This window comes from Peromyscus leucopus, chromosome 5, assembly GCF_004664715.2.
Source record: "Peromyscus leucopus breed LL Stock chromosome 5, UCI_PerLeu_2.1, whole genome shotgun sequence".
Classification (NCBI taxonomy): domain Eukaryota; kingdom Metazoa; phylum Chordata; class Mammalia; order Rodentia; family Cricetidae; genus Peromyscus; species Peromyscus leucopus.
In genome coordinates, this window is record NC_051067.1 from 135094004 (window position 1) to 135106155 (window position 12152).

The 12152-nt window shown below is 43.2% G+C and overlaps 1 protein-coding gene across 2 annotated transcripts in view; it reads right to left on the reverse strand.

The window, feature by feature from the left end:
* Zeb1 (zinc finger E-box binding homeobox 1) overlaps positions 1 to 12152 on the reverse strand; it is a 174368-nt gene that overhangs the window by 8987 nt on the left and 153229 nt on the right. For both annotated transcript variants that reach the window (XM_028872953.2, XM_028872956.2), the window contains exons 4-5: positions 7802 to 8004; positions 5450 to 5555 (exon numbers count right to left, since the gene is read on the reverse strand). In XM_028872953.2, the coding sequence (XP_028728786.1) occupies positions 5450 to 5555; positions 7802 to 8004 (309 nt within the window). The remainder of the gene's footprint in view (positions 1 to 5449; positions 5556 to 7801; positions 8005 to 12152) is intronic.

The window sequence follows — 12152 nt, forward strand, 5'->3', positions numbered from 1 at the left end:
TGTGCCCATGACACTATTTATTTACAGCATTATTTCAAGTTCAAAAGCTACAGAAATGTTAAAAACATGCAAAGTAGAACCTTCCTCTGAATGGTGTGCTAGCCAAGCAGGGACCCTTCTTAACATGTGCACAGCATTCCTGCCATGCTCTGTAACTTCCAATAATGCTCAAATATCAAAAAGAATCAGTCTACTCTTTTGAGTAACTTTTTCTTATCCTATTTCATCAATCTGTGTAATGTTGAGACTCCACACAAGCATCTGTAGAAAAAAATTAATGTTAGAGGAAAGAAAAATAAATGTAATCTCCTCTCAGACTTAACAAGCATGCGTGTCCTTGATTGATAAAAATTCCCACGTCCTTACAGCTCCATTGGAAAAATCTTTCCCTTATGAGGAGGAAACCCTTAATAGAAGCATTTGTAACCATCAAATTTCCCCCAGAGACCAGGCTCTCTTGTAGACTGGGGACCAAAGCATGAGTTTAATTTCTCATGCTAGTGGGTATGGTAAAACTTTGTTTTTATGTTCAAACAGATTAATTCAGTTAAATCCAACATTTGTGTGAACTGGCAAGAAAAGCACTATGAAGTCAGAGACGCCCACAATGGTGGAAGCCTCTCCTGAAATGCTGTCTAGAGTAGCCAGAACATAAGACATCCTTTCTCTCTGGCCATCAGATACCCTTTTAGGAGAAAATTTTGAGAAGTACTGAGATAAAAGCATTATTGTCACATGAGTCTAATTTAAAATTTTTTATTCCAACTTTGTTATAGTAGATTAGCTGCTTAGTAAGAGGTATTCTCTGGGTCTAACTAGCCATTGTCTCTAATACCTATGGTGTGGGTCACATGGATACTCTTACACCATTGAAGACTCGTGGTTCCTTAGGAAATGTGAGAATGCTGATCTCTAGTGAGTGTTACAGCAGAATGTGTTCTTTCCTTCAGGCTAAAGGAAAGCACTGAGGAAGTCCGTGTAAATGCTGCTGCTGCTGCTGCTGCTGCTGCTGCTGCTGCTGCTGCTGCGGGGTCAAGGCTGAGGCTGAGGAAAGGTGAACCCACCTTCTCAGCAGGGTGCTTCTCTGAAGGACCAGATGCTAGAATTTCAAGGGATCTAAGAAGCCTCTGCCTAGAACTCCTTCAGTAGGGTGTGTCTGCATATTTGATTATCATTTTCTGCTTAAACTGTTTAGCACAAGGCAGGTGACTCCTGCAGGACCCCCCGGGGAAGACAGCCAGGCTCTTTGCCACAGAATGGGTTCAGATTCTGACTCCAGCATATACTACTTCTTCAATTTTTCCAAACCTTGGTGCTTTGGCATGTGAGTAGACACATTCCCACTGGGTTGCTGTGAAAGTCATGAGATTATATACAACACTTTCAGCATGCTCCCTAAAAACTGCAGTGTTTCCTTTAAAAAAGCAATTTTACCAAGGGACAGGCTGAGCCAGAGCTGCTGGTTCTCACACCCAGGCCTTTCCCTGCTTTCCCTTCTGACACTACACACATACACACAGCAAGGCTAACTTTTTTTTTTTTTTTTTTTTTTTTTTTTTTTTTTTTAAACAAGCAAACCTTCCAATCCACTACATGCTGTCTTCAGCTTCCCTGTAAACTGAGGAAATCAGGACCCTTCATATGCTTTCTCAGGACAGGGTTCTCAGGACCCTTCCCTACTTACTTTCCTACCTCTGGATGTGCTCCAGTTTATCCAAATGTTGCCAACGGGCTGCTTGGAATAGGAGTCGGCGCTCAGAACGCCTTCAGATGTACAGTGGCCGTGTGATAAAGGGTGTGTGCCAATTCAGCTCTGTTTGACAAGGGTCTGCTCTAGCTCATCTCTGTTCAAATGTCAATGACTGGGTAATAATGAGGCACAGGAATATTTCCTACTAGAGAGACAGGAGTACTACAGTGGGTAAGGCCATGGCTTGAAGTTGGAAAGCTGCTGACAGAGCTCAGGTATGTCATTATCAGCCAAGTGATCTTGGAGGAGTTAGTCAAGTATTATGAGCCTATGTGTCTTTATCAGAAAAGGTGGGGTGTAATAGAATCTACCTTTTGGGGCTATTTGAGACCTACTGGAGTAAGTAAATGTCATCACCCCAATACTTCACTGCTGCCTGGAAGGATGTATACAGAGTAATTATTCTAAAGCCAAAGTTACTATGTCAGAAAACTGGTTTCTAATTTCAGAGCTTTATGTTTACAGCATGACCCAGTTTACCTTGGTTATAAGGTTTGCAACCAGCTTAGCCTGGAGTTCTGTCAGGAAGTGGCACTACTGAACTAGAGATACAAACTGAGGGTTTTTAAGGGCTAAGGAAAGGGGTGGTTGCATCTTACATGAGAATTTGCAGGCTATAATAATGAGTCCAGGTAATGAGTATGCCAGTACTCTGTGGGGGGCTTGTACCCTGAGCAGGGGTGCTTTTGTCTTCCCTGAATGGAGACATGGGAGCCTCAAGGGCACAGCTCAGCTCCTAACACAGCATATCTACCCACTAATGCACTCGGATCTGCCCACTAATGCACATGGCTCTGCTCACTAATGCACACGGATCTGCCCACTAATGCACACGGCTCTGCTCACTAATGCACATGGCTCTGCCCACTACTACACATGGATCTGCCCATTGCTATACATGATTTTCCCATTAATGCACACGGATCTGCCCACTAATGCACACGGATCTGCCCACTACTGCACACGGATCTGCCCACTAATGCACATGGATCTGCTCACTAATGCACACGGATCTGCCCATTGCTATACATGATCTGCTCATTAATGCTCATGGATCTGCCCAGGGTTCATAGCTAAAGCTTTATGGTGATAAGAACAGAGTAATAATCCAGGTCATTTTAGGGAGTATAATTTTGGACTCTGATCCTCAACAAATTTTAAAAGCTAAAGGAAAAAAATAACTAAGAAAAAAATCACTATAGATGTTTTCTGAGGAGTGTGCAGTTCACTCATTATTAGGCACTCTGAACAGTGAGTGCTTTTCAAGCCACCTCAGGGAAGAACTTGAGTTTTGGGTTTGTTTGTTTTTAAGTTTCAATCTATTATTGCCTGTAATCTTGTAAAATCTAAAAAAAAAAAAAAAGGGTCCAGTGAGATGATTCAGTGGATATAAGTTCTTCCCACAGGTCAAGCCTGATGACCGGAGTTTGATTCTTGAGACCATATGGTAGGAGAGCTCCAACTCCTGCAGACTGTGCTCTGACTCGCACAGGTGTGTACTGTGGCACACACACGCACACACAAAGCAAATTGTTAGAAATAATGAAACTGTCACAGCAGTGGCCTGAAAGCAGTTGCTCAGTCTCTTTCATAGTCTCAGCTTCTATGTCACCTACTGGAGAGCCCAGAACAGGAGGCTGGCAGTGTGTGCAGGCCCTGGCCGACACCTGGAGGAGCCCTGCTCCAAAGTCTTCCTTTGTCATAAACCAGACTTTCAAAGTGCTGTAAACTGGGCTGTATCCAAGTGACCACCCTGGGGAAACATGTTCCTAAATCACACTTGGGTGAAATATCAGTAGCCTCTACTGAAGAATCTGATTTAAAAATAGAAACTTTATCAAGTCTTCCTATAGCATTTCAAAATAACTCTGATGATGAAATAAATCACATTTTGTTCTTTTTAGACTTCTTTTAAAGATTTATTTATTTTTATGTGCACTGGAGTTCTGCCTGCAGGTATGTCTGTGTTGAGGGTGTCAGATCCCCTGGAACTGGAGTTACAGAGAGTTGTGAGCTGCCATGTAGGTGCTGGGAATTGAACCCAGGTCCTCTGGAGAGCAGGCAGTGCTCTTAACCATTGAGCCATCTCTCTACTCCTCATATTTTGTTCTTTATGATGCTCTAAGGAACACTTTCTATCAACCAAATGTCAGGATGACTAGTCCCATTTTACTCAAGTATTTCCGAATCTATCACTTGCTGAGTTAAATGTACGCATTCCTCGTATCAGAGAAGTTGAAAAAAGAGACACACAATACATGACGTGTGGAGAGTGGCATGAAGGGAAAATTTTGTGCTTCTTGAACTGGCCTGAACTGAGCTTTTAAGCATCAGCACATCGTCTGATCATCAAGCTCTTGACCATATAAACTCATTTCCTCATTTCTTGATTGTGGTAGTTTGACTATCATCAGCCACCTCTCCAGCACCACGTCTGCCTGCATGTTGCCATGTTCCACCATGATGAAAATGGACTGAACCTCTGAAACTGTAAGCTGCCACTTCAATTAAAGTTTTCCTTTATAAGAGTTGCGGTGGTCATGGTGTCTCTTTATAGCAATAGAAACCCTAACAAGGACACTGATTAAGATGGGGTTTTCATCACCACGCAGGATTTCTCCATTAAATTTCAATGTCTTATTTCTAGACCAGTGTTTTGATCTTTGGAATAAGCTATGCATCCCAACTTGTTCCATGAAGAGAGATGATAAATGCTAATGTAAAACTACAGCATAAATCTTATTCAAGTTTTGGCTTATTTTTGTTCTTTAACCCTAATCTCAGCACTTATAAACCCTGTGTTTAGCTAACATTTCAAATCATCTCTAGTAAGAAGGAAGACTATTATCAGTGAGCACTTTCAGTAACACAGGGGCTAAGGAATAGTACACTGTACATTAGCACACTGTGCAGGCTGCAGGAGATAACCTGTACGTTCTAGAAACATTAATAAATAATATGTGAAGATAAATAAAAGCTCCCTTTAAGGATCTTGGTTTGAGCATTTTCAGGGAATGACTTTGGCCTATATATCACTGAGGGTTAATTTAATGGTTGATACAGTGAGAGTTCCAGAAATGGAATTCCAAAAGATACAGAACTACCACTACTCACAAAGCCACCCAACTGCCTGGGGATTCGTCAGTGCATTAACCATCATGAGGTCGATGATACCAAACGCCACGTTCTCACATTCATTGGTTGATGGTTTTGTCACTAAACTAACTTACTTAAATAAAAAACATCCAATTTTAATCAAAAGAACTGATCTGACAGTGTGATGTGGGATTGCTAAATTTTCTTTATAAACTTTTGTCATTAAATCTACACAACAATGCAAACTGATGTGAAATAGAAAGGTACAGACTCTGGAGATACATTTTTTCTTTTAAATTTTCACTTATGCTACAATTCTTCCTCTTTGTGTTGCGTTAGCTCTCTGGGTCCAGTGCACCTGTCCACAATTTTATTCAGTCCTTTTTTACTTTTCTCATGTAAAGGCTATCTTCACTTGTACTATATTCATGTGGGAACATGGAGTTTGCTGTATTACGTACTTTAGAGGTTATATACTACTACAATACCATTCAAACAAAGGGCAGCATGTAATCCTTACACATGTGGACCTGTCATGACAGACTTACTCAAGAGCACCGACAGCATGGTTGCACAGGATGCAGGAAGAGGGCACATACTCACCACTGTGAATCCGTAAGTGCTCTTTTAGGTGGTGTTTGTATTTGAAAGCTTTTCCACATTCAGTGCACTTGAATTTACGATTACCCCCAGACTGCGTCACATGTCTCTGCAAGAAAGAATTGGTGTTTTATGTCTCACATTCCAGATGAGTTTGATGATTTCTTCGTCTGTTACAGGCCTGAAATTGTAGCAGTCACAAGTACAGAATATTTACCCAAAGTAGAGTAGTATATGTTTTGCTAGGATCTAGGGATGGTCTTGTCTGCACTCTAGATTAAAGATAAAGAAGACAGGCTGTCTATAGAGATTTGCCAATAGAACAAGGACCCGACTGGAGTACCAGGTCCATTTCAGTGTATGGCATAGCTTGTGTATGTTTGATGTTTCTAAAATATGCCTTAACCTGATGATTTTTGAATACACTTTAATTTTTTTCATTTTAGTTTCGTTTGTATCAGTTGTGTGTGCTCCCTGCTGTTAGGACTTTGTCCTCTTCCTTTTGGGTCCTTATTACCTGGAATGGGGGTCTGACATGTAACAGAAATGGAAATATGTATCGAGCACGTACATACCTCTCTAAGACATGGAAATGCTCACCCCTTAGTCATAGTGTGATTTCACAGGCCTGAAGGACCAGCATTCCTGAATGGTTTCCAAGACCTTAGCCATCTTTTCTCACACTGCCCCCCAATCCTCATCACAGCTCCATTTAGTTCACACCCACCAGAAAAATCCTCACAAAAGTGGTCGTCATGGTCATTGCAGATTTTAAGAGTTTGTTCTTATGGAGTAATTTCAGCTTTGATGTCTGTCTACTCTTTGGCAAGGGCCTTCACTACCGAGGCAAGATGGCGGCAGTTGTTGCGGAGCAGGTCTACTTTCAGAAGTCCCACAGACATCTCCTCCCTAAGCCTCGGCTGTGCTGTGGCTGCACCAGCCTCTAATGCAGAGAGCACTCTATGGGGCTGTTCCCGGCAGGCCTCCTCAGCAAGGCCCAGGAGCAGGCGGCCATTCCCCAGGGGCTCCTTCCAGGGCCGGCCTTCTTCCACTTTCAATGGCTCCTCTCAGACCTCACCATTAGGTCACCGCTGCAAACCCTGGTCCTTTCCTTCAGTACCACTCCTTATTACCAGATTTCGTGAGTGATGTCAAAGTCCTGAGCAAGCAGGTTGACTGTTTCTTCTTTCTGTTGACTTTTTTTTTATGTGTATTTATTTTTATTTTTATATCTGCATTCCCATTCCTGGCTAGGCATATTTGCCTATGTGTGCATTTTTCCCCCCTGGAGCTGAGGACCGAACCCAGGGCCTTGCACTTGCTAGGCAAGCGCTCTACCACTGAGCTAAATCCCCAACCCTTGTTGACTTTTTTATAGACATTATCCATCAACTGAGCGAAGGCATGAAGACTCCTGTGGGACAAGTGCCTTAGAGAAGAACCCTCCCCAGAGTTCTCACAAATTCCCAGTGTGTTCATGATCCTGTGATGTGAGGAGCTGGATGAGTGCTGAAGCCCAGACCTCCGCCACAGCACCCCGCTACACTGGTGCTCGGTTACTGGCCACAGCACCCCGCTACACTGGTACTCGGTTACTGGCCACAGCACCCTGCTACACTGGTACTCGGTTACTGGCCACAGCACCCCGCTACACTGGTACTTGGTAGCTGACGGTTCCCAACCAGGACATTGTAAAAAAAAAAAAAAAAAAAAAAAAAAAAAAGAACAATTACTAATGCTGCTTTGATTTTAATCTTAACTAGAAAGCCAACACTTTAAATGTAATTTATCGTACAAACACTCAGTTTATACTTTTGGTTGTGAGCCTAGCCTTTAACGGCTGAGCCATCTCTCCAGCCCAAACACTCAGTTTATACTTCTAGAAAATGTGTACGGTGACAGAATTAGACTAAGCCATCCAAGTTGAGTCTTCGGGCTAAAAATTCTCAGACTTTATAGAGGAGGCAGCTTCCTTTTCTACTGCAGACAAACCATAGTACCTTATACTTAGTAGTCACTACCTCCAGGAAAATTAAAAAATTGAAGCCTCCCCTTGATTTGGTTAGTGCCAAAGTCAAGTGGTTTAAAGACCAGTATTTATTTTCCTACAGAAAACATGTTGCTAGAACATACCCTGTGGTCTTTCTGACTCAGAGGGATACTTGTTATGGTTTATGCAAAACAAGTTAGGATGGCAAGGCCTTACCTGAGAAGAGAACTCACTAACCACCCTCTCGTGTCTGTAAGACTGCGCACAAGGCAGCTTCCCCGCATGGTCTGTAAGTGCCCCAGGGGCCGCCTTTCCCAGAGCTCCCCAGGAGTGGGAGGGTGGCAGCCCCTGCTTCTCTCACTCACTTGCTCTCTTCCTGACTTATGCGATGTCATGTGGCGTTCAAGCTGGGTCCTGTAGGCAAAGGTGTAACTGCACAGGGAGCAGCTGAAATTGTCCTCGTTCTTCTCATGGCGGTACTTAATGTGTTCTTTCAGAGAGGTAAAGCGCTTGTAGCCTCTGTCACAATATGGGCAGGTGAGCAACTGGGAAAATGCATCTGGTGTTCCTGGGAAGGGAAGGGACACTGTAACTTAAAGCATCCAAGCAATATGGTCAGCTACCACCGAGTCCCCGGGCCACACACAGCGGGAGAGCCGCTCACTTTACATCTGCCCTCAAACGATGGACTTCCATTTATGAAAGAAACAAATGTGACAATAAATACGAGGTAAGTAGCTTGAAAGTTACACAGAAAGCAAACGATTAATGCAGCATTCACCCAGCTTTCGAATCCCCTGTTTCAGAACCATTTCTTCCCGTGGTGTGTGAAGAGACACAGGTGAAATAAGGATGGAGTCACATGGGTAAGCACACGTGCACTGTGTGGGAGCTCCGTGCAGTCTGCTCATGACAGTCCACTGCTTACTCAGCACGAACTCCCTTTCACTTGAACACGACACTGTAAGTTACTGCCACAAGTAAGCAGTGCAGTTTCCAAGGCGCCCTGTAGTCAGGTGTGGTCACATGATTTAGTTCATCCCTTGGAGCACCATGACTGATAATCCTAAATGGGAATACTCTGCCAACCAATACTACTGAGTAGTTTCCCATATTTATTTATTTATTTTTTAAAGAAATTAGTTCGTAAGTAACATCTTACTGTAAATAGACTCTCTACTTTCTTTAATTTTAAATTCTTCATAGAAATAGGCGACCTAAGGTAGTTTGATAATACTCTTTAGATGTTTTATTATACACACATATTGCTTTACTGGAGGTCAAGTCCATGTAAACTACATGCCTTACTTAAAGACAAGCCTGCAGATGAGAGACTGAAAACCTGAACTTTAAATGACTAGTCAAGTATGTTGAAATATCTACAAATATGTGAGTAAAAATCAAATAACCAGAGCTCCAAAGTTCACCGAGGCATCTTTAGCTGCTAGCTAGCAAAGCACTTGCTCCGGAGAGTTTGGTTAAGGATCATTCTAATATAGACTCTTCTTTTGGAGAAAACCATGTTATGTTTTGCACAGGCCAATGGGAAACCAGCATTTTGGGGCCTCCCCCTTGCCAGAACGCCTAGTGCACCTGACTGATTCTAGTAAGTGATCATGCCAAAAGGCAAGATCTGCTGCTCGTGGTGTTTGCCGGCATGGCAATGGCCCATGGTTCCATTAACTGAAGAACTGCTCTTCCCCGGGTGCCAGGGAGCTCTGCGTGCTCATTATGTGCTACAGTTTGTCTTCATGATTCGACTGTACAGTTAGTAAGCAAACTGTTAACGAGCGGGGGAAAATGACAGAAGGTTATGCTATTTGAATAGCAACTTATTTTCATAAATCAGTACATTGGATCCTCTTAAACATGAAGTAGGGATTTCTTCTTTTCAGTCGCTAGCAAAATACAGTAAAAAGTAAATGTGAATGTGTTTTAAGAATCATAGAATAAAGGAGCTAGGGTGGGTTGATCAAAACTATGAATGTATGAAAAAGCCTTGTGGAACCCTACTACTTTATAAGCTAATTAATAAAAATACAATTTAATTAGGAGTCTGAATGGTGGTAGCCTGCCCAGGTGGACAATGCTTCCTCAGAAGATATGGATATTAAATGGACCATAGTGCTAGAGGTTGAAGCATTACTGGTCAGGGAGACCCCAGGAGCCCCCAAAATTCAGGCTATTGTCATTACTCCGGGCTGCTCATCAGAACTAGATGGCCAGGCCCTATTCCTGAAGACACCATGCACTTTGGTTTCAGGACATAGCAAAATCAATCAATCTCAAACTTACTGGGAAGCTTCCTGCTGGCTAGCTTTTCTAGTGCTGGAAGGTGCTACGTAGGGTCACTAGGAAGGACAACTGTCAATCAACTTAGCCTCTGGTAGACCCTACCTATTGCAACCCTGACCTGCCAGGAACAATGTGCCCACTGGAGAAACAGTGGCATGACTGCTTTGGGGACAGCCAATAGCTGTTGGAGGCCTGCTCCACAGGAGGGGTTCATGTCTGACACTGTTAGCCTGCTCAAAGCCTCTGGTGGGGAAGTCACGGGTGCTGGGGGGAACCTGCTACCACTATCTTGCCAAACGGTCATGCTGTCATGCTGCCTTCTGGATATTTCTACTTAGACCATGGATTAGCGCTGCTTTCAACCTTGGTTGAAGAGGCTGCTTTCTGTGGTGGGCAGCAGTAAGGCTGACTCACAACTGGTCAAAGTGCCGGGAATAACTGACTGTTGAATGCACAGCCCAAACAGTACATTAATACTGATTCTCCCAAAGTTCAGGGAGCAATGTGGGAAGGAAAGCTGAAGGATGTGAGTGGTCAGGACAGGAAGAAGTGCTCTGAATGCTGTCTTCTCGTATACCACGGCCACTGCTCTCAGGAAATCACAGTGGCTATGGCTGTTTGGATACACACTGGACAATTCAAATATTTACTACTTCAGAGCAGTTAGTCCCCCACTCGGGGTGGGGGGGGCGTTTACTGCACTGACTGGCAACGACAACCCTCATAAGGCTGAACATACTGGGTCGATTGATGGAACAAACCTGTATGTTTGTATTTTTTTTTTTTAATCAAGGCTTTTAAAAATTATTTGTTATAAAAAAGTTTTACATATATGTTTAACTTTTTTCCATTTCTCTTTCATGTCTGTTATAACCTCCTGCATCTTTGAGTGAAATGAAAACATATTAGAAACAAATAGCCAGGAATTGAAAGTAGAAACAGTAGTCTTCCAGTAATACAACAATAGCAACTATGAGTTCTCTAAGTGCCCTAACAGAGCTCAAAGCACTAATTATTCAACTGAATCACAGAGACCCTTGAGTTGGCATCTACATTCTTCAAATCTACCTGCTTAGCATGCTAGAGGAGCAGTCCTTGAATGTTCTATGTTTACTTCATCACAGCTTTCATTATGTCCATTCTAGACCGAACCATGTTTCTTCTCTGCCCCTCCCAAGACAGAACCTTACAAGGAAGCACAGTTGGCTTTGAACTCATGATCCCCCTAGCTCCAGCTAGTGCTGGAATTGTGTGTACATTACCACACTTGGTTCTTGTCCTGCTCTTTTCTTAGAGTTGATTCTTGATTTAACAAAGATACAGTTGATTCTTGATTCAACAAGATACAAGATGCTTGATGATAGCATCTATTTTCTTCTGTCTTCGTTTTAAGATCTTTGTGATAAGATCTCATGTAGCTTAGGTTGGCCTCCAGCTTACTATGTAGTTAAGGATGGCCCTGAATTTCTGATCTCCCTGCCTCCATCTCCTAAGTGCAGGGATGACAGGTGTGTGCCACTACACTCAGTTTATTTCATACTAAGGACGGAACTCAAGGCTTGGTGCATGCTGGGCAAGCGCTCTACATCTTGGCTGTTTTCTTTCTTCATGCCATCTTTTCTCAATTTCCTCAAAAAAGTTCAAAGTTGACTGTTTGAATATTAAGCTAAATCTATCTACTCAATGGAGAACCCTGGAAAATTTAAGAAGAATTTAGGAAATTAACACTCGATGAATCCTTGAAAATTTTAAGTATCTTCCTAGTCTCAGGACAAATATGACATCAAATTAACTATAGGGACACTTACATGTCATTTGCATTTGATTATTATTCTTGGAAGGAGAGACTGGCGGTCTATTTCTGGGTAGGAGTTTTGAACCTCTTTTTTGTTTTATTGTATTTTCACTCTTCTTTACTCATGGAGAACTCACCCTGAAGTGGACTAAAGTACATCCAGAGAAACTACTCCCAAGTTAGTATGCTTTCAACCAGACCACCGTATTTCACTCGCTAGGAGAATATTAACAAACAAAAATTATCCAAGGACAGAAGGGGTCAAAGTCTGCCTCCCTTCTGGCAGCAGCAGCATCTCAACGGGAAGTGACCCAGGCACCGCAGAAGAGCCTGGTGTGTCGGTGCCTGGTGTGACAGAGCCTGGTGTGACAGAGCCTGGTGTGACAGAGCCTGGTGTGACAGTGCCTGGTGTGACAGTGCCTGGTGTGACAGTGCCTGGTGTGACAGAGCCTGGTGTGACAGTGCCTGGTGTGACGGTGCCTGGTGTGACGGTGCCTGGTGTGTCGGTGCCTGGTGTGACAGTGCCTGGTGTGACAGTGCCTGGTGTGACAGTGCCTGGTGTGACGGTGCCTGGTGTGACAGTGCCTGGTGTGTCGGTGCCTGGTGTGACAGTGCCTGGTGTGACA